Source organism: Notechis scutatus, chromosome 4 (assembly GCF_049901735.1).
Source record: "Notechis scutatus isolate UNSWTSFEM ecotype Mainland chromosome 4, rNotScu1.2, whole genome shotgun sequence".
In the NCBI taxonomy this organism is placed as follows: domain Eukaryota; kingdom Metazoa; phylum Chordata; class Lepidosauria; order Squamata; family Elapidae; genus Notechis; species Notechis scutatus.
Window position 1 is genome coordinate 59,157,652 of NC_142012.1, and position 23,547 is coordinate 59,181,198.

General features: G+C 41.0%; 1 protein-coding gene across 4 annotated transcripts in view; it reads right to left on the reverse strand.

Moving 5' to 3' along the window:
• Positions 1-19,961: 19,961 nt before the first annotated feature.
• TBC1D19 (TBC1 domain family member 19) overlaps positions 19,962-23,547 on the reverse strand; it is a 72,980-nt gene continuing 69,394 nt past the window's right edge. For 3 of the 4 annotated variants that reach the window (XM_087963502.1, XM_087963503.1, XM_087963504.1), the window contains exons 21-22: positions 22,522-22,595; positions 19,962-20,152 (exon numbers count right to left, since the gene is read on the reverse strand). In XM_087963502.1, coding sequence (XP_087819628.1) covers positions 20,125-20,152; positions 22,522-22,595 — 102 coding nt within the window. In that variant the 3' untranslated portion in view covers positions 19,962-20,124. Of the gene's footprint in view, positions 20,153-21,721; positions 22,596-23,547 lie in introns of those variants that run through there. The other variant, XM_026687707.2, reaches the window with a different exon arrangement.

Below are 23,547 nucleotides of genomic sequence, written 5' to 3' on the forward strand. Positions count from 1 at the left end.
TTATGTACGCTGAAAGCATATGCACCAAGACAAATTCCTTGTTTGTCTAATCACACTGGGCCAATAAAGAATTCAATTATCCTGCCTGTTGCTCCTGTATACTAACAAAACATGTTCTTACTGGTCTGTGTCTCTGTATTTGGTAAGTGCCGAATAGCCAGTTCATGATATGGTCTACCCTTACTTTCTTGGATGTTGACACCTTCCCCTTGACGTCCTCTCTCTAGCATCTACATGACAATCAAGGTGTTGCAAACCTTGACTCTCCTGGGTGGTTTCTACAATTATGCAATTTCATCATTGCATACTTTCCTTCACCTGTGCAATCAACTTTCCAAAATAGAAACTGGAAGCTAAAACTCTTGCTCTTCCCTAACCCCATTTAATAGAAGACTGGTGTTCTCTTCCATTACTATACTAGCCATCACATAATTTAGCTGAACTATTAGATCAGGGGGTCTTCAAACTTGACAGCTTTAAGATTTGTAGACTTCAACTCCCAGAATTCCTCCTCCAGTCATGTTAGCTTGGGAATTCTGGGAATTGAAGTCCACAAGCCTTACCTTTGCCAAGTTTGAAGACCCTTGTATTAGATGATCCCAGCACTGGTGGTGTTCAGGTTTTATTAGGTCACGTGAAGACAAATTAAGGCTGCTGTTGCCTCTTGGGACTCTACTACAGCCAGGACTGCTGTGATTTTGCAACGGCTTCTTTGCCTGTCGATAAAATTGATTGACAGATTGGAAGCTGGGGAGAAGTATGGTGTCTTCACTCAAGGAAGTGAAACCCACAGGCAATCAATAGCAATAGTATTGCTTCCCTGAATCCATAGTCCCAATTTCCAGAAAAGGCAAACGGAAGACATCTCCACTCAAAGGTGATCTGACAGACAGAGGCAGAATGAAAGCCAGAAAATAGATTGGCTCTTTGATAATTCCTCTCTGGATAAAGATGGGGCTTGAGATCGCCCACAAGTGCCCCAAACAGCTGCTTCTTGCAAGGAGACCATAAGATAGTGATCTCTGGTGGGGTTTAGAGCTCTGGGAGACAAGGGATAAATATTTTGCTCAACCCACTTTTGCTGCCTTTAAGGACACTCAGTTCACATACTTTTCTAATCGCTTTTGGAAATTGCTTGTTAACTTACTTTTGAGCTATTAAAACCTGCTTCGATTGGCAGATTTTTACAACACCTGGGGAGCTTCTATCAGGCCTTAGCAAAAGGAGTTTGAAATACAATGTTAAGGACTTTTTTTTTTCTGAAATAAACAACCAAAGTGTGATTAAAACATTGATTTTAGAAAGTCACAAATTAACTAAGTGTCCAGGTAAATTTGAAATAAGATTTGAGAATTACAAGACTCCTTCGCATAGGAAAATAATTTTGTTTTTATTTTTTATTTTTTAAAAGAAACAGTTGAAGGAAAAAAAGCACTTTTAAAAATTTGACTTTTTAAAAATACAGAATAAGAACAAAATATTTTAACGTGATATTTTGAAGGACAAATTTTTGAACAAAGGACCCAGGAGTTAATTTTAAGTGGGACTGCTTCTCTGGATAAAAACTTTGTGTCCAATAAGATATGGAAGAGGAACAAAGACTGAGATTGGTCTGAAAATAAACTTAAAAATGACAAGCTGTAAGAATGATGTTCTTACATAAAAGCAGAAATTGGCTGATAGCTTAATAATTGAAAGGGATGTACAAATAACATACCAAGAGAATGAATTAGATAATTTCCTAGATTGGATTTACAAAAGAGGCTGGTTACAGCTTTCAAGAAGTTTGTGGAAACCAAAACCATTCCAGAGACCTAAAGGAGGAGGGAAACCATCCACCTTTCTGAATTATTTGCCAATAAAACCAGATAGAAGTTGACTGAGTTCAGATGACATCAATCCTGTTGTCCTGTTGTTCACAGCTCAGGTATTAGTGGAATGTCCTTAACATCTTATAAGTCTAAGTAGCAACACTGATTGACAATCAATTTCACATGCTGTTGTGCAAATGGAATAGACAACAGGTGGAAAGCATAGGCAGTTAGCAAGACATCCCCAATAAAGGAGTGGTTCTGCAGGTGGTGACCACAGACCACTTCTCAGTTCCTATGCTTTCTGGCTGATGAAAATGCATTCACTTTTGAATGCTGGCGGTGCTTTCACTCTAGTGGTAGCATGAGATGGAGTCTACAACCCACACAAGTGGCTCAGGTAGTGCAGCTCATCCAGGATGGCACATCAATGCCAGCTGTGGCAAGAAGGTTTGCTGTGTGTGTCAGCGTAGTGTCCAGAGCATGGAGGAGACAGGCCAGTACATCAGGAGACAGGCCAGTACATCAGGAGACGTGGAGGAGGCCGTAGGAGGGCAACAACCCAGCATCAGGACCGCTATCTCCGCCTTTGTGCAAGGAGGGACAGGAGGAGCATTGCCAGAGCCCTGCAAAATGATCTCAAGCGGGCCACAAATGTGCATGTGGCTGCTCAAACGGTCAGAAACAGACTCCATGAGGGTGGTATGAGGGCCCGACGTCCACAGGTGGCGGTTGTGCTTACAGCCCAACACCGTGCAGGACGTTTGACATTTGCCAGAGAACACCAAGATTGGCAAATTCTCCACTGGTGCCCTGTGCTCTTCACAGATGAAAGCAGGTTCACATTGAGCACATGTGACAGACGTGACAGGGTCTGGAGATGCCGTGGAGAACGTTCTGCTGCCTGCAACATCCTCCAGCATGACCAGTTTGGCAGTGGGTCAGTAATGGTGTGGGGTAGCATTTCTTTAGGGGGCTGCACAGCCCCCCAGGTGCTTGCCAGAGGTAGCCTGACTGCCATTAGGTACCGAGATGAGATCCTCAGACCCCCTGTGAGACCATATGCTGGTGTGGTTGGCCCCGGGTTCCTCCTAATGCACACCAATGCTAGACCTCATGTGGCTGGAGTGTGTCAGCAGTTCCTGCAAGACGAAGGCATTGATGCTATGGACTGGCCCGCCTGTTCCCCAGACCTGAATCCAATTGAGCACATCTGGGACATCATTTCTCGCTCCATCCACCAATGCCACGTTGCACCACAGACTGTCCAGGAGTTGGGGGATGCTTTAGTCCAGGTGTGGGAGGAGATCCCTCAGGAGACCACCCGCCACCTCATCAGGAGCATGCCCAGGCGTTGTAGGGAGGTCATACAGGCACATGGAGGCCACACACACTACTGAGCCTCATTTTGACTTGTTTTAAGGACATTACATCAAAGTTGGATCAGCCTGTAGTGTTTTTTTCCACTTTAATTTTGAGTGTAACTCCAAATCTAGACCTCCATGGGTTGCTAAATTTGATTTCCATTGATAATTTTTGTGTGATTTTGTTGTCAGCACATTCAACTATGTAATGGACAAAGTATTTAATAAGAATATTTCATTCATTCAGATCTAGGATGTCTTATTTTTGTGTTCCCTTTATTTTTTTTCCCACGTCATTGTAGTTGTTCTTTTAAAGTTGTAGCAACGTTTCAGCAGAATCTCATCTGCCATCATCAGGCTTCTGTATTGTGTCCGTCTGTTTGGCAGGTTGGTGTAGTATTGTTGTCTCTGCAGCTGCGTAGGAATTGGAGGTCACATAGTATTCCTGCTCTTTTAATTTCCAGTTTCTCGTAGGTTTTGATCTGGCTGTTTATTTCCTCCCCGTAGAGGTTTGATATTTGTTTTCTTAAGTTTTCGCGGGTACTTACATGTATGGCCTTCGGCTTTGTTCGAGTATTTTCCCACATCATTGTAGTTGTTCTTTTAAAGTTGTAGCAACGTTTCAGCAGAATCTCATCTGCCATCATCAGGCTTCTGTATTGTGTCCGTCTCTGACGGACGGACGGACACAATACAGAAGCCTGATGATGGCAGATGAGATTCTGCTGAACGCTGCTACAACTTTAAAAGAACAACTACAATGACGTGGGAAATACCAACAAAGTAGTGGTGCTTTTAAAGTTGTAGCACGTTCACAGAATCTCATCTGCCATCATCAGGCTTTTGTATAGTGTTTATATATATATATATAGGTGTGACACTATACAAAAACCTGATGATGGCAGAGATTCTGCTGAAGTTAACAAAGCACCACTACTATGACGTGGGAAAATACCCGAACAAAGCTGAATGCCATAATATATATATATATATATATTTGTTTTAGTAGATTTTATGGGTACAGATATGTAGGTCTAGGTATACACGGGAATAGACACGAACATATATATATATATGTGTGTGTGTGTGTGTGTGTGTGTGTGTGTGTTCAGCTTTGTTCGGGTATTTTTCCACGTCATTATAGTTGTGCTTTTAAATGACGTGGGAAAATATCCAAACAAAGCTGAATACCATACATACACACACACACACACACACACACATATATATATTCGTAGATTTTCACGGGTACAAGTATGCAGGTCTTGGCGTGTTCGGGTCTTTTCCCGTGTAAGATTGAGAGTATCTTGGCGACGTCTATATCTATCTATCTATATATATATATATATGAAAACAGAATGTTTAATTCAACTACCGTGTTGCCAGGCGTATAAGCGACTTTTTGCCCGAAAAACATGCCTCCAAGTGGGGGGTCGTCTTATGCGCCGGTATATCCACTGCCGGCTTTCGGATGCTTGTTGGACGCAGCGAAGGCGCCTCTGGCTTCCTGGATCCCCTGCGTCGCTTCCGCTTCATCCCGCCGCCTCGCTCCGCCCGAGGCTGCAGCCTCCTGCTCTTCCACGGCCCTGGCACTCTGCCCTGCCGCTGCAGCCCCGGGATTTCTGGAGGGCGTTTCCGGTGGTGGTGGGGGTCGTCTTATACGCGGGTCGTCTTATACGCGCCGGCAAATACGGTCACATATGCTAGTTTTGTGGCCGCTCAGGAAATAATCAGGCACGGGGAAGGGTTTTGTGGCTCCTAGTGTTTTCTTTTCTGTGGGAAACAGGGAAAAGGCTCTGAGTGTTTTAACATTGCTGACCCTTGAACTAGGGGGAAGCCAGATTTGCTTAGTGACCTCACGATTCGCTTAACGACTACACTGATTAGCTGTACTAGGGCAAAAAAAAGGGGGGGTGTAATTGGCTGCAGCTCACTTAATAACCGCCTTGTTTATCAAGGGAAATTGCGCTCCCAACTGAGGTCGTTCAGTTGAAGAGAAAGGCTATTTGTTAAAAAGAAGGAATCGAAGATGCTGACAGGAAACAAAGCAATTGCATTTCCTCATGGAAAGGAAAAGCTTTGATAAAAATTTGAAATAAAAATTGGCAACTTTAGTCATGCTGGCTGGGGAATTCTGGGAGTTGAAGTCCACAAGCCTTAAAGTTGCCAAGGTTGTATATACTCCTGGTCTAGATAAATCTTCAAGCTTATCATGAAAAGAATAATTTTGTGGGAAGAGCCATAATTCTACTTCTGGCAGTTCTTGAAATCCAAATCATCTGTATTCAGTTATCTTCCATCTGACTTTATTGGCCAATAATTCAAAACTACTTCAAATAAATACCAAAGTTTAGGTTTATGTATTTAGAGGGAAAATGCAGATCAATCTTGGGAGGGAGAAGGTGTTCTTAATAAAGTCTTGGACCCTATGAACCTGTCCCTGCCCTCCAACACTGGCATTCTGTTATGCAAACTTGTCTGCCCCACCCGATGAAAAGTTGGCAACATGAATACAAAACACGCATTGAAGCTAAACGAGAGGTTTTGCACACGGTGCCATTACTTTTTGCCTTAGTCCTTTTGTAGGCAGAAATTAGGAATAGCTATGCCCCAATTCCAAGAAAGTTACAACATTCTTACATGGCCTTATATCTGTGGAATCACTGGACAGCTTTGGAATTTTTTTCCCCTTTTTGGGCATTGACGTTTTGCATCCTGAGTCTTTTTTTGAAAGAATGCTGGGACACTGAAAGGTTTGATTCATCAACAATACATTTTAATTATTTTATTTGGCCTACTTCCTGAGATTGTTTTAGTCAGTATCTTCCTTTTAAAAAATAAGTATATGTAAATATATGTGTGTATGTATATATGATGTATGGATGCCTGCACCCATCCATCATCCATCCATCTATCCATCCATCCATCCATCCATCCATCCATCCATCCATCCATCCATCCATCTACTTATCTATATATCTGTCGACCTTCAAGAATCCTTTTTCTGCTTGTCTTTCCAGCTGCCATAGAAACGGAGGCGGGGGGGAGAATAATTGGGCTTTGTTGGTTGAAGGGTGCTGGAAGTTTAAGTTGGTGAAATGTAAAAGTTGGGATGTTTTCTTGACTTTGCTTACTTGCTCACTGCACAGACCTAGCCTCTTATCTAAGCCAAGGTCAACCACCTTGACGTTTGAAACACCGCCTGAAGATGTCCCACATGACATTATACACATCTCAGATTGGATGGCCAGTTTGAACGATTGGGGGTGGGAACATGGGCATAACTTTCTATATGTGATTTTCGCGCCTATTGCCTCAGATCTTGTATTCTTCTGATGCTACCACTTCAATTTTCAGTAAAAGTCCTTTTCTCTATAACAATGGAGTCTAAGGTTTTCTTTCTTGGATTTTGAATGAACCCTCACCTGACATTATCTATCTATCTATCCATCTATCATATCTATCACCTATCTATCCATCCATCCATCCATCCAATCTATTATATCTATCATCTATCTATCTACCTATCATTTATCTATGTATCTAATCTATCCATCCATCTAATTGATTATATCTATCATCTATTTATCTATCATCTATTTATCCATCCATCCATCTAATCCATCATATCTATCATCTATCCATCGTATCTATCATCTATCTATCCATTCATCCACCCACCCACCCACCCACATCCATCCAATCTATCACAACTATCATCTATCCTATCTATCTATCCATCCATCTAATCCCTATCTATCTATCTATCTATCTATCTATCTATCTATCTATCTATCTATCTATCTATCTATCTATCATTTATCTATGATCTAATCTATCCATCCATCTAATTGATCATATCTATCATCTATCTATCCATCCATCCACCAATCCATCCATCCATCCATCCAATCTATCATATCTATCATCAATCCTATCTATCCATCCATCCATCCAATCTATATCTATCTATTTATCTATCTATAAATCATTTACCTATGATCTAGTCTATCCATCCATCCATTGTATGTATCATATCTATCTATCCATTCATCCATCTAACCTATCCTATCTATCTATCTATCTATCTATCTATCCATCCATTCATCCATTTAATCATATCAATCAATCTGTCTGTCTGTCTGTCTGTCTGTCTGTCTATCTCTAGAGTGTATATGTATGTTATCCAAATATTTAATTGATTCAGAGATAGGACCTGTGTGCTTCTATTCCTTATTATTTGTTTCCGCCAGGATACTTTACATTCCATCAGCAGCAATGAGAATTTAAAAATGAGCTACTTCCTGTGTTCTTGGATACAATCTGCTCAAATACTAATGGAATAGAAATCCAGAATTTTAGAAGAAAAATACGGAAACAATGCAGCCCACTTGACTCAAGGAATTTACAAAATATGGGGGAATTTGTTGGTTTTGCCAATATCACCAAGCCGCTACTTTTACACTTGTCAGGTGGATTACAACAGATTATAGATGGTCATTCTTTGTTCAATGGTGCTTCAAAAGATACAGGAGATTCTCGACTTATGATAATTGGGCCCAAAAGTTCTGTTGTTAAGTGAGACATTTGTTAAGTGAGTTTTGTCCCATGTTACAGCCAGTTGTTAAGTGAATCATTGCAGTTGATAAGTTAGTAGCATGGTTGTTAAGTGAATCTGGCTTCACCATTGATTTTGCTCATCAAAAGTTTGCCAAAAGTGACCCAATGACCCAGCAACGGTCCTAAGGATGAACCAGTTGCCAAGCATCTGAATTTTGATCACACCATCATGACAATACTACAAAGGTCGTAAGTGCAAAAGGTGGTCGTAAGTCACTTTTTTCAGTGCCGTTGTAACTTTGAATGGTCACTAAAGGAACTGTGATAAGTTAAGGACTACCTGTACACTGTACTTGTTTTAGATATGAACCGAAAGGTTCATCTGGATTATGGAAGGTTAATGCCATTTAAACAAGGAACAAGTCGTGTTCCTTCTCTGCTAACCACTTCTTCTTCTGATACTTTTCAGATTCCTCTCACTAAATTGTGATTATTAGAAATTAACCAGACTCTCTGAAAAGGGGAAGGACTATTTGTTCCTTGAATTCTAATGTGATATTTAAAACATGGAGGAGGAGGAGAAGAAGGGGAGAAGGAAGAAGAGGAAAATACATTTATTTAGCTGTTTACTCTTTTGTATCTCCAACTGCAAGTACTGCATCCAAGCGCATGCAAGTACTGTTTGGCGCAATCACCAAACCCGTAGTGGAACAGGCAGGATCCCACTGCTGCCTAGGATCAGGTGATCAAAATTCAGATGCTTGGCCACTGGTTCGTATTTACGACGGTTGCAGTGTCCCGGGATCACATGATCCCTTTTTTGTGGGGGGGGTGACGTTCTGACAAGCAAAGACAATGAGGAAGCTGGTTTCCCCTCACAAATCAGGTTACTAACTCGTCAACTGCAGTGGTTAATTTAACAATTGTGGGAAGAAAAGCCGTAAAATGGGGGAAACGCCTCACTTTTTAACCACAGAAATTCTGGCCTCCGTTGTGGCCACAGGTCGAGGAATCCCTGCATCGGACGCAGGCACAAAGCTTCGCTGCTTGCTAAGCACAGAATCTTGAAGACATTTTTAATGGGTCGCTATCCAGTGAGTATACAACAGAGGAATGTCTTTGAATGTTTGAGATGGTCACATTGAGGCTAGGAAAACACTGAAAGGATGAAAGGATAGCAGGAATAACAAAAAACAAAGTTCAATCGAATGGAAGAACACAGGATATCCAGCCCTTTAAAAATATCAACAAACTGTGATGTCAGGTCTATCCTAAACATTTGCTCTCAATTTGAGCTCGTGAACAAGACAAAACCAATCGTATGCAAGAGGAAATCAGCACGAGGCCTTTGTCGGCAGATACCAACCTACGGGATGGGCAAAATAAACAAAGAACCACCTCAGAATGTAGTGAAAATAACAAAGGCAATAAAATGAAACAAGGCAGTAAGAATTCGTAATGGGTCCACCCAGTGGTGGGATTTAACAGGTGTAACAACTGGTTCGGTGAGCGCACGCTTTCCACGCACGCACTCTGTTTGAAAATAGCAAGAAAGCTTACTTTGTTCTACAGCCCCAGTGAGTAACAACAGCTGAAGCATGGCAATCCTCACTGCCACGCCGATCAGCTGGGCTTCAAACGAAGGATATAGGACAGCATAGCGCAGGGGCGGGTACAGTGGTGGGATTCTGTGGGCGTGGCTTGATGGGTGCGGCAGCGGAAGGATACTGTAAAATCCCCATTCCTGCCCCTACTCACTAACCTGCTTTCCAGCTCCGTTCTCCTGTGCAGGGCAACCAAAAAAGTCCCAGCCGATCAACTGGGACTCGGGAGGCAGAGAATAGAAGGGGGTGGGGCCAGTCAGAGGTGGTATTTGCTGGTTCTCTGAACCACTCAAAATTTCCACTACCGGTTCTCCAGAACTGGTCAGAACCTGCTGAATACCACCTCTGGGCGGGTGGATGGTACTGGTTCGCCCAAACTGGTCCCTACTGGCTGAATCCCACCCCTGGGTCCACCAAACAATCAGGACAGAGTACAGTATCTTCTGAGCAAAGCAGCCACATGATAGAAAAGTCCTTCAAGCATCAACGTGTATAATAATGCAAAAGCCACAAATGTCTGTGGAAGGTGACTAACAAGAAAACGAACCTGCATTCCAGGGAATATCAGAAGGCCCTCCACCTTTTTCCCTCAAAAGGCCATCTTGGCTGCATTTGTCCCTCAAAAGATCTTGTGGACCTTTTAACAGGAAGCATGAAGCAACATCTGTAAGATTTGCAACATTTCTGGGAAGAAATGTTTCGTGTTAAGCAATTCTTTTACCTGATAACGGTTAAAATGGACTTGCAGTCTACTGGTTGGGCCCAATAAGGTAAATGTAAAGGTTCCCCTCGTGCATATGTGCTAGTCGTTTCCGGCTCCAGGGAGCAGTGCTCATCTCCGTTACCGAAGAGCCAGTGCTGTCTGAAGACGTCTCCGTGGTCATGTGGCCAGCATGACTAAATGCCGAAAGTGCATGGAACACTGTTACCTTCCCACCAAAGGTAGTCCCTATTTTTCTACTTGCATTTTTACGTGCTTTCGAACTGCTAGGTTGGCAGAAGCTGGGACAAGTAACAGGAGCTCACTCTGTTATGCGGTGCTAGGGATTCAAACCGCCGAACTGCTGACCTTTCTGATCAACAAGCTCAGTGTCTTAGCCACTGAGCTACCACATCCCTTAGTTGGGCCCAATACTCTCAATCAAATCCCACTTGATTAACCTGCTTTTTTGTAGAATAAAGTCAGTGGTATGGTTTCTTCTCTGGGTTTATCTGAATCCGAATGATGAAATTTGTAATCATCATACTCTTTTGTATCAATCCAATTTAAAACTCTTTTATCGTATTTAGTTTAAATTTGGAACATTAGACAGATCGTCATTATATTTAGGAAACCGAGGATGCAAAATTCGTTTTAAAGATTCCCACAATTGCTTGTACTCGGCTAGTTATTGCTTTCATATATTTCATATATTTATCAATCATGAAATTTGTCGTCATCCAAGGACAATTGCTGTGCATTTAAATGTATCTGTGCATTTAAGAAAAACACCGGAACAAGGAACATGAATGGATGGATGCATATAACATACAGTTAGAAACAGACCAGATTACTTGGGCTAGGATTGTTAGATTTCCCCTTCTGGAGAGTGTATGATAGCTTGGAATATATGTTTTGCTTTTTTTTTTTTTTTTTGGACATTGTTTTGTTTTGTTTGCATTATTGTTATTTTTTGTTATTGCAAGTTGGGAAGCCATATAAATTGAATAAACAAATGTAAATAATTAAAAAAAAGGTATACATGGTGCTGATGTGCCGAGATTCAAGAACCTGGAAGAAAATATTTCACGTAATCACTGAAGACAACCTTTATGCTTAATATTTAACCATATTTGGAAACCTGGTATGAAAAAGAATAACAAGATTTATTTCCCATGTTTATTTTTTTTATTTTTATTTATTTTATTTGATTTGCCAATTGTTTACAAGATAATAAGTATAAGTGTATACATAGTTGTGAATACATGAAATGGGTACATATAAGAAAAATAAAAGAAGAATAAGAGAAACAAAAGGACAGGGACGGTAGGCACGTTGGTGCGCTTATGCACGCCCCTACAGACCTCTTAGGAAAGGGGTGAGGTCAATAGTAGACAGTCTAAGTTTAAAGTTTTTGGGGTTTGGGAAGAAACTACAGAGTCGGGTAGAGTATTCCAGACATTGACCACTCTATTGCTGAAGTCGTATTTCCTGCAATCAAGTTTGGTGCGGTTAACTTTGAGTTTGTATCTATTGTGTGCTCTTGTGTTGTTATGGTTGAAGCTGAAGTATTCATTGACAGGTAGGACATTGCAATGTATGATTTTATATACCATGCTTAAATCAGACCGAAGACGGCGTAATTCAAGGTTTTCTAGTTCTAGAATTTCAAGTCTGGTGGCATAAGGTATTCTACAAACGAGTAGAGGAGTGGAGAACTCTTCTTGTGAAATATTGCTGGACTTTCTCAATTGTGCTAATATCAGATACGTAATGTGGGTTCCAGACTGATGAACTGTATTCGAGTATTGGTCTAGCAAATGTTTTGTATGCTCTGGTTAGTAGTGTGATATTACCAGAGAAAAAGCTACGTAGGATTAGGTTAACAACTCTTAATGCCTTTTTGGCTATGTAGTTGCAGTGGGCTCTAGCACTTAGATCATTAGAGGTGAGTATTCCAAGGTCCTTTACAGAGCTTGGGTCATCAACAAGATCTTGACTATTCAGCTTGTATTTTATTTTCTGATTTTTTTGCCAATATGTAAGACAGAGCATTTATTTGTTGAGATTTGAAGTTGCCATTTGTTTGACCATTCTGATACATAGTCAAGATCTTTTTGTAGGGTAGCAGTATTGTCTGTGGTATTGAACAGCTTTACATCATCAGCGAAAAGAACGCAATTGCTCTTAATATGATCACAGAGGTCATTTATGTAGAGTATGAAGAGAGTTGGTCCTAGAACACTGCCTTGGGGGACACCACTATTGACAGGTACAGAATTTGATAGGGCGCTCCCAATTTTGACCATTTGTTGTCTGTTTGCCAGGAATGCTTCTATCCAGTTATTCAGTTGTCCAGAGATACCATAGGATTTTATTTTTAGGAGTAGTTTGTCGTGTACCACTGAATCAAAGGCTTTACAGAAGTCTATGTAGATTGCGTCTATTGCTTTGCCCTGGTCGAGTTGTGTCGTCCATATGTTTTGCAGTGTAAGAGTTGCAGATTACAGGATAGTTTTTTTCTGAAACCAAATTGTTTATTGGAGAGTAGGTTGCTTGTCTCTAAGTGGAGGATGATGGATTGGTTAATAATTGATTCCATGACTTTACAGGTGACGCAGCATAAGGAGATTGGTCTGTAATTTTCAACTAGGCTTGGGTCTCCTTTTTGAAGATGGGGATGACTGTGGCTTGTGACCAATTAGTTCATGTTTTCCTTTTTCTCTCTCTTTATAATTCTATTCTATTGTATTCTATTTTGTTCTATTGGTTCTGTGTTTGTGTGTGTGTGTATGTGTGTTTGTGTATGTTCCAGCATAACTCTGGAACACCTCGAGCAATTTCAACCAAACTTGGTACACAAACACTAGAAATTACATTTGTATTAGGGCTTTTCCTGTCTAATACAGGATTAGGATAAATAAGTACCCAGGCAACACCGGGTTATTGACTACTTATTAATTTAAAAACACAGGGTTGTGAGACCCCTCCTCTCTCATACACTGGATTTAGGGCAGGGGTACCAAGCGAGGTGTTACCATCCCATAACATAGCAGGGTGAAGCCAGTGTGCATGTGAGAGACCCTCCAGCCTGGGCCTAGCCAGGCTCCCATGTTGTTCAGAGTAAAGAAACACAAAAGTTTTCCCTGGATGGCTGGTTGCAAATAAATCAGAATATGAAGTGAGTAATGGCTGCCTTCTCGACATGCATTTATTGGTTAGGAATTCAAGACAAAATTTCAATGGAAAGTCTTAAAACCTGGGTATCTTGTTGAGTAAAATTACACTGGGGTGGTGGTGGAAAAGTAGATAAAAGGGATGTAATTCTGGTGAAAGGAAGCAGAGATAATTCAAATATTTGCAACTGACTATCCAACTGCTTCTTAGCTCCGTTCACCCAGATAACCCTGGCCCATGCTGATGTGCCATGTTGTAATTCAATAATATTTGAAAACTCATACTTTATTGACAAAGGTGATTTTTCAAAGGTAACTGGACTTTCTTGTAGAGTTTTTTCCCCCTTGAAAATATTTTGCTTCTCATCGAAGAAACTTCTTCAATTCTTCAGAACTGATGAAGCTTCTTGGAATGAGAAGTGAAACATTTTCAAGGGCAGAAAAAAAGCCACAAGAAAGTCCAGTTGCCTTTTTTGGAAAAGCACCTTTGGGACACCCATCTCCAGAGTCACACATTAATATCTGATGAAAAGATAGCTGAACTATTTGATTCAAGATCTTGAGCAACACACCCTTTTGTGACTGCACCATTCCCAAAAATCAAACCATTGATCCAACCTAATTCCTATCAAAATATCAATAAAAATTAGGGAGTTATTAACAACTGACATTATTGACTGACTGCTCTTTATAAGGCCAGGTCTTGAAGATGAAACTCAAAAGACTTTGGCCAACTCATGAGAAGGAAGGACTCACTGGAGAAGAGCCTAATGCAATAGAAGAAGAAGGGGACGGCAGAGGAGGTGGCTGGATGGAGTCACTGAAGCAGTCAGCGTGAGCTTAAATGGACTCCAGAAGATGGTAGAAGACAGGAAGGCCTGAAGGAACATTGTCCATGGGGTCCCGATGGGTCAGACATGACTTCACGACTAATAGCAACTGACATTAGATGTTGTTTCTTGCTAAACAAAACCAAGCGGCAGCTTCCAGACTTAAAGTAAGATTTGATTTTAAAAAACGGAGTCTTCTAAATCCTACAGACAGCGGTAGGCAGAGCAAATACAGTGGAGAAGTAGTAGCTGCTACAAAGCTGGATTTTGACTTAATTTGGTCAGTGGAGGAAGAAATGGGCAGTTCTGTTTTAATATCATTGTTTATGAAATAAAGGAAAGAAGCATCAAATGTTACTGCTCTTGGTTTATGATTTGATTATTTGTACATACAAACATACATACATACATAGAGGGAGAGAGGGAAGGAGGGAGGGAGACACACAAACGCTCAGGCAGGAAAACTGAGGATGCCAAACTCTGAGCAAAGGTCCTGGGAAAGGTGTCCGAATAACAGAATAACACTTAGATGGGACCTTGGGGTGAACCCTATACCATTTCAGAGGAATGGCTGTCCAGTCTTTTCTTAAAAACCTCCAGTGTTGGAGCATCCACAACTTCTGGAGACAGGCAGTTCCACTGGTTAATTATTCTCACTGTCAGGAAGTTTCTCCTAAGTTTTAGGTTGCTTCTCTCTTTGTTCAGCTTCCATCCATTATATATACATTATATATATGTTTGCCTTCTGGTGCAACCCCTTAAAAGCCTGTTGACTATCACACTCTTGGGCAAAGCATGTGAGCCATTTCCTCCTTCCAGTGGTGCATGAAAGTACATGTATAGTATGTAGATAATAAAGTAAAAAAAAGGTGAACATTTTTACAGAACTATAAAGTTGAGGCTGGGTGTGGCAAGGAATGTCTGGGACGGGAGGGGCCAGGCAAGGCAGCCCTTGACATGAGTGACATTGTTGGCCACGCCCACCCAGTCACATGACCACCAAGCACGCCCACCCAGTCACATGATCACCAAGCCACGCCCGCCAAATAAACCATGCCCACAGAACCAGTAGTAAAAAAAATTGAATCCCACCTCTCTCTCTCACACACACACACATACAAACAAACCTTCAGAAAAACCCAAACGGGGTGACTATTTGAGAATCTTCCTAACCCCACAAGATTCTCTTAAATTCAGTGAAATTTTATTTTAAGAAGTTCTACCTTATCCACCATAGTCTATTGTTTTTAGGGACATTTGCCTTCCCATTTTGAATGTTGTTTGATGTTGTCTTCTGCGGTGGTTTTGGCTGTAGGGAGTAATTCAGAGGAAAAAAGGGGTGATCCACAAGACGGGAACTTTTGAGGGGGCATTCCACTGTCTCCCATCTGGTAAGGGAGAACATTATATATATAAGCATCCAGGAATCTGGACCGGTGAGCTCCATTCCACACCAAGCACGCAGTACAGAATTTCAATCTACATGAATAATTTGGCAAAATATTACACACCAATTGCAAGGGAAAATTTAAAACTAAACTGCCAGGAATCATAGCCAAGTGATTAGGAGGATGGTTTCTCAAATTATTTTCCTCGGAACAACAGCCCTCAGAGGACAAATTAATTCAATGGACAATGGCAAGCATCCAGAAATAAGCATGGCACGTTTTCACACAGCCAGCAGGACTTCTTCTGACTTAACAGTCAAATTCTTCAAGCAGAATCCGTCTCTTCCCTTCCTCATCCACGTAGAACAAAGGTCTTCAAACTTGGCAAGTTTGAGACTCATGGGCTTCAATTCCCAGAATCCCTGAGCTAACATGACCAGAGGAGGAATTCTGGGCGTTGAAGTCCACAAGTCTTATAGCTCTCAAGTTTGAAGACCCCTGACATAGAATGTCACATTACTTTGAAAAAAAAAACTGTTAGCAGTCTCTCATTTCTTTTTGGGTTCAACAACTTTCAGATTACTATCCTTTCTACAACATCTGTTTGGATATTTTGAGTCTTTTTCCTCTTTCTAATTAAGACTTGGAGATGCAGCGTATGCCTACAAGATTCTTCTGTTGCTACAGTCCTTTTTCAAGTATTGTAGATGAGGGCTCTTTTTTTAAAAAACACCACTGTAGTTGGTCTCCAACTGAATAGATATTAAGCATACCACAATCCTCACTTTCTTTCTTTTTTTTAAACAAATTTTATTAATTTTCAAAGACAATACACAAACAAACAAAACATAAAACATAAAACATCTTTTCTGAAAGCTGCTTATTGAGTTTTAACAAAACAAATAAAACATCTTATTTGAGTACAGCATAGTTCCAGGTTATCACATTTCTATACAGACACAATTTCATATGCATATTCATCTTATGTATTCAACTTCATATCTTGTTACTCTTTTTCCAACTTCTCACTATTTCTCCCTTTACTTCTCTTAATTTTCTTTTATGGTTATCTCATTTTCTTCTTATTCAATTGTATTTCTTTTACCTAGATTTGTATATCTTTTTATTCATTGTACTTATACTTTTGTCTGTCTTGTTTACAATTTCATATGTTCTCTTCCAACATTCTTCCAAAATTTTATTAATTTTCAAAAAACAAACATAGACAAACAAAACACAAAACATGAAAACATAAAACTTCCTTTTGGAAAGCGGCTTAGCCCCGGGTTACATCTTTTTGTACAGACATAAATCAAATTCATGCTCACCTTATATACCATTTCATATCTTATTTAACATTCTATATTTTCTATATGTCTTCTCCCCTCTTTTCACTCTCTTAATTCTATTTTATTTATTTCATCTCAATTTAAATCATTATACTTGTATCTTTTGTCCGTTCTTTTTCAATTATCTATTTATCTTTTCTCTTTAATACAAAATTTCTCCTGTAATCACTGGTTGAAGTGTGATGCCTTTCCCCTAAATTTAACACTTAAAATAATATATAATTTCCATTCTGATTCTGCTTAGTACATTCTACGTACTATATTTTAAAATAAGAAAATAGTAAGTTTATAATATAGTCAAAACAATGTTCCATAGCAAATTAAACTCTATCATTAAGTCTTAGACATTTTACACATTCCCTTTAATATTTTATTAACTCATATAATATTCCAATTTTCTAACTCTATTTCAAATACAAATACTACAATACAATCTTATGTACTTTTGCAGAATCTCTTTTTTAATTGTATTTTACCCTTTGTCTCTGAAAAAAACCTGTTTTTTAACATCTTGTTTCAAGCCTTTATAACTTCTCTTCCCTTTTCCCTTCCTTTCTTGTCAAATCTAGCCTTTTTACCCCCACATCTCTTAATCTCCGCCCTCTTAGTCTCCCCTCTCTGTTGTATTCCTCTTTTCTGTTGCTGTCTGACATTGTATTGATTTTTCACCTTATTTTTCCCTTTCTTGGTTGTTTTTTTAAATCTTAAATTCTCCATTCTCTTTCCCCTCTTTCCCTTTTCTTCCTCAACTAAAATTGTTTGTTAATTAAAGATGGCTTCTTCTTCTTCTTCATCCCAGCCTTCTTGTTGTTGTAATTCCTGGTAGGTAGAAATCGCCATTTCTAAAAAGTGAAAAACAGATCCAGAAGAGCCCTTGCCTTCTTGTTCCTCTTCTTTTAGCTTTTTGAATTCCATTTTCAATTCTTCAACAGATAATGCCATTGTAAGATTTTTTTAAAAAAAAACAACCCAAATGTTTTTAGTCTTTCAAAAAGTAATTTCCAAAAGTCCCAAAGTCACCAAGCAATCCAAATCAACACAAACTGTTTCATTTAGCACTTTCTTCTTTTTATACGTTCTCTTCCTGGGGTAGAATTCAATTACAAAGTTCCAAAATGCATTTTTTAGAAGTCTTATTGCAGTTTATCTCTGATCTTATAATCTCCAAGCAGTCTCCTCCAGCAAAGTCTTAATATAAATTCTTTACCTCTCCCTTCCCACTTATAGCAAAAAGATTTTAATTTTTAATTCCAATGTTCAGAAATCTTTAATGTCCCCTTGGCTTTAATTTTCAAATTTAATTACCTTCTGTTGCCAAAGCGGGTTTTTCCGATTTCCATCTGCTATCTCCGTTGGGAAGGAGAGTGAGAGAAAACAAACTTTCCCTTTTCACTTTCATCCGCCGCTTTTTACGATCTTCTTAGGGAACAATGTATCTTTAAGAAAGTTGAATTTCTAGGGTATTTAGATGTTACTTGTGTCCCGGTTCAGCCAAAAACTTTCACTTTCTCAGCTTCCTTCTGCACAATCTTGTCCGGCTGAAAGCTTCTTTGTGGCGGCCATTTCTGACCGCCACTCCACCGCCTTTGGAAAAGGGAATTAAGCCAGCTGAGGAGGGGGGTTGCGATTCCCCCGGACCCCTGCCTGGATCTCCCCTATCTTCAGTTACCTCTACGGGGTAACTATAGCCTCCAAATCCAACTGGATCGGGGGCACTCCAGCAGCGAGCGCAGCAGGAACCGTGCACGATCGTGGATTCCTGCTGCTGCTGAAGCCTTGCAAACCGGAAGTCTGCCACAATCCTCACTTTCATAGGTCTGGTCCCTCAAGTGCAGGGATCTCCACACTTGGCAAGTATAAGACTGGCTCCCAAATCCACAATCACCCCAAATCTCGTTTGGGAATTGGGAAAGGCTAGAGATATCTCTGCACAGCCTGGTCGTTATAGATCACCAATGAACAATGAAGAGATGCAGCTGGCTTAAATGGCAGATCAGGGTGGGGGGATAGCAAACTTCAATTATTTTATTTGTTTTGTCAAAGACAACTACCTAGATCAGTCTATGATAATTAATACGGGAAAGTATGAGGAAACGGTTCAGGTAGAGGACTTATCTTGACTACCTTATATTTTTGTTTGAATGTACTCCATGAATTAAAAGTTTATTTTATAAACTTTATAAAAAGGGCAGGTGCTTTGTTCCTCAACCATATGGTTGTTCATGAAAGGATTGTAGGTACAGGAAATCATTTAAGCGTAAGAGAAGAAGGGGCAGAAGCTGGGGGGGTGGCGTTTAAAAGAGTGATCAGCCTAGAATCCCAGTGTCATGCCCATTGGAATCTGACTCAGAGGGGGAAGCCAAACAGCTGACAGGGAGTGGGAGTGTGGCTCTGTTGGCTGTGGAAGAAACTGGGGAAGGGCAAAGTCCGGCTGGGCAGAGCAGGGGAGAGGGAGAGCAAGGGAGAGGGAGTTCAGAGGAAGACTCAGGGCCAACCCTTCTTCATCTTAGGGCACACAGGTGAGGAACAGAGAAGAGAGCAACATGGGTTGCATGGCTTACGGGGGAGGAAGGGGCCCTGATTCCCTTCATTAGCTGCAGCTGGGAACACAGTGTTTAAAAAGGGAATTTGCACACAGCAAGATGTTGGGGGCAAACGTGAATTTATCTTGTATCGTGGTGGCTTATCTGTTTCTGGTGTCTTCCCAACTGTGTGAGTTTTGTCGTGCTTTCAAGTCTGGAATTCCTTTTCCTGCCCTGTCAAGCTAATTACTTCAGTTTGGTTTGTTTGGGTTTTTAGTTATAGTTTGTGTGTATACCTTGTTTTGGATGGAATTTTCTACATTCAAAGGCTGTTCCTGGGAGAGTTTTTCTCCAGCCGAAGGTAACCTGGACATTGGGAGCAAAATTGGAGATAATAAAGGGATCCTTATTGCTTATTTGACTGTGTTGCCTCTGTGCCACGCCCCGGGTCTTCACACCCTGCGTAGTCCCAAGTGAACTTAGTCCAGCCTTCCTTGAATTCCACTGACCCTTCTCTAACCCCAAGCAGATGCATACCCTTACTAGAGAAGATTCCTGTCCAAAGGCATGAGTAGAAATAAATCAGTTTAATTGGAGCTTCATGTGTGGACCTGATCTTTCCCACATGACATGAACAGATTTATAGCCAACAGATTCATGATGAATGTTTGGGATTTTTATTTTAGATAACAAAAAGAATTAAATTCCGGTATGAGTTGCAAATGAAAACTCCTTTAAAGAAGCCGTCTTCAATACAATAAATAAAGCGTGTTCAATTCTCCCATTTGATCTTTAGATATAACATACTTTTACAAAATAGCTATTCAGTCCCCTCTATCTTCCATGTCCTGGAAAAAAATAAATAAATGAATGAATAAATAAGTAATACACATTTGGATTTGAAGCTGCATTTTAAAGTTTTTCTGACATCAGATCTCCAAGGATGTATTGTACAGGATAACCTACACAAACTATCACTGCAAGTCCATGTAGGCAGTGTATTTTAGGGATCCTATCAAGAGTTGCAATTAAATACTATTTAATTTACACAATTCCTGTCACTGCAAGCCTGCAAAAATAGTATTTTAAGGGGTCCTATTGAAGATCTGTAATCAAATCCGATTTAATCTCAATAGGATTTAACTTTTTTTAAAAAAATGATTCGAATATTATGTTTGACCCAAACGAGAGAGGAAGGCGATTGTCCTTCCATCTTTAAAGCCCTCCGAACGGCTTTAATTCGATGAACCCAAAAGGACACACAACCTGGCTGAAAGTAACATGCAAAAAATCAATTACCCATCTTTACCGTAACGTCTAAATATCCAGTCTTGGCTGACAGCTGTAATGTAGCTAAATCAGAATAATCTAGCAATCCATTCAGCTTTTATGGAGGCTTAGAGGAATCCCTAGAGAAAAGGGGAAAACAGCTCATCGCCATTGAAAGAGTAACTACCCCAAGATTGGTATGACTTCTGTCGTTCAGGAATATGAGCTTGGATATGGCCAATTGATATAGAGGATCTTGGACCACGACCCCTGTAGAAACCCGCTGAAGCAGCACATTCAGCTTCTCAAAACCAGCTGGGGTTGAGAGAAAGAGGGAAGGGGAGAGGGAGGGTTGTTGTGTGCAGGCAAATGTTTTGGCTCCTGCATAAGACAGGCTCCAACAGATCCTGGAGAAAGCAGGTGCCTGGACACATGTCATTTCCTGGCAGAGTTGGGAGAAAGTGTGAGACAAGGATCACCGTATTTTTCAGATTATAAAACGCTCTGGATTATAAGATCCACCTAGCTTTTGCGGAGGAAAACAAGAAGAAAAAAAATCTGCACGCGCCTCCCAGCAACTTGCCTCCCTTGCAGCAAACAGCAAAAAAGCCTGGTCAGCTTCAGCACATCCGGATTAGCATAAGCAGCCGATTGTCAGTTGGATCAGCCTCCCGACAATCAGCTGTTTGAGGCTGCAGGGAGTGCCATCGCCTATTGCCACTTCCGTGGGCCCCATTTTTGGCCTCCGCATCCCGTTCCCGGCCTCCGTGGGCCCCGTTTTTGGACCGTTCCAGGCAGCAGGGATCGGAACAGGTTGAAAATGGGGCACACGGAGGACGAAAATGGGATACGGAGGTCAAAAATGGGATGTGCAAAGGCAGCAATAGGTGATGGCGATCCCTGCGGCCTGAAACAGCTGATTGTCGGGAGGCCAATCCAACCGACAGTCAGCTGCTTGTGCCAAATCCGGCTGTGCTGAAGCTGACCAGGCTTTTTGCTGTTTGCTGCAAGGGAGGCAAATTGTTGGGAGGCAGAGGCCAAAGGGTGGGGGGTCAGCGGGGCTTCGGCAACATTCGCGGTATAAGACAGACAGACATTTCCACCCACTTTTGGGGGGTAAAAAAGTACATCTTATAGACCGAAAGATACGGTAAATTGGATTTTAGTCAATTGCATTTAGAAAATGGAGAATAGGTCATGAGGCATTTCCCCCCTCTCTCCCCTCCCCTCCCCGTCTTTTTGGTGCTAATTTCATTTCCCAAAAATAAAATAGGTTTTGCTGACTTTTAAGCTTGCAAAAAAAAACACCACACCTCTAAACCTCGATACTTGATCTTATCTGTGTGTCTCGTGTTTTTGTGTGTGCGGGCACATGTGCCTTTATCACATCATTTATGGTTTTCTATACCTCTATACCCTAAAATGAACAGCTCAGTCCACCAGACATAATCCAGAAGGCATTAGAGGGAAGCTTTGCTACCATTTTTCACGATCGTTCAATTTGGAAAAATTAAATATTGTTCAATGCTTTTCTTCAAGTATTGCAGACAAAATTATACGGTGAAAGATTCGTTGACTGAATGACAGATTAGAATTTACTGGGGGGGAAAAATTCCTTTCCGCCTTTTTATGGCACAAAGGTACCACTGAGGTCTAAAGTTTTCCTCCTTTCCTCCTTTCGTCCTGCACTTAATACAGCATGCATTAAAGAAAAAAAAGATTTTGATTTTTGATTTGCACTACATCCAGCTATCTCGGCTTAAAATACAACAGCAACCAGCTGTGAAAAGGTGGTGCACAACAGCCTTTGGCGAGGTTACTAGGGAAGAGCTGCATATTCAATGCTTTGCAAAACCATCATTGTTAAATTGTTAATTGGGTGGAAGGAATTGCGTGGCCTTATTATTATCAGCATCCATTGAAAAGTCCGGTGACTTTGGAGGCTTACGAAGAGCCAGTGGCGAAGAGGAAAATCTGAAGAAGAGGCATAACTTTCAGAGTCGACAAATCAGCAAGGACAGCCTGGAAAGAAAAGGAGAAACTATAATATTTCATAAAAGTGAAGGTCAGCGAGTAACTTACTTCTTCATAAATGCACACGGTCATTTTTCTGCTTTGACTTTGATGGAAAAGCGTCTGAGGAGATTCTCAAGTTGTCCAGGTCATGGTTGTGCCAAAGGTGCTTTTTTTCAAAAGCCCACTGGACTTTCTGGTTTTTCTTTGATGACGTTTCACTTCTCACACACAAGAAGCTTCTTCAGTTCTGACTGAATGAGGGAGGATGGAAGGATTTATACTCCTTGTCGCCATCTGGTCTTTAGCACTTTCTTAGAGTCGTTGAGGCCACTTGGAAATTTATCTGTGCCTTCGGGGTCACCCGAGTACCCACACCCACTGCACTATTCAGGTGACCTGAGGGTGCAGATAAACCTCCAAGTGGCCTCAACGACTCTCAGATTATCAAATGATTCAGTGGTGGGATTCAAAAAATTTTACTGCTGGTTTGTGAGCGTGGCTTGGTGGGTGTGGCTTGGTGGGCGTGGCACGGGAAGGATACTGCAAAATTTCCATTCCCTCCCCACCCCACTAACCTGCTTTCCAGCTCTGTTCTCCTGGGCAGGGCAACCAAAAAAGACCCAGCCAATCAGCTGGGACTCAGAAGGCGGAGAATAGATGGGGGCGGGGCCAGTCAGAGGGGGTATTTGCCGGTTCTCCGAACTACTCAATATTTCCGCTACCGGTTCTCCAGAACTGGTCAGAACCTGCTGAATACCCACCTCTGACTGCAAGATATATAAATCCTTTCATTCTCCGCTATTCAGTTAGAACTGAAGAAGCTTCTTGGATGAGAAGCGGAAAAAAAAAAACAGAAGTCCAGTTGACTTTTGAAAAAAAGCACCTTGGGGTCTACTGAAAAGCCTTTCACTTTAATCAAGTTGATTGAAAAAGTGGCTGAACACAGACACTGTGAACA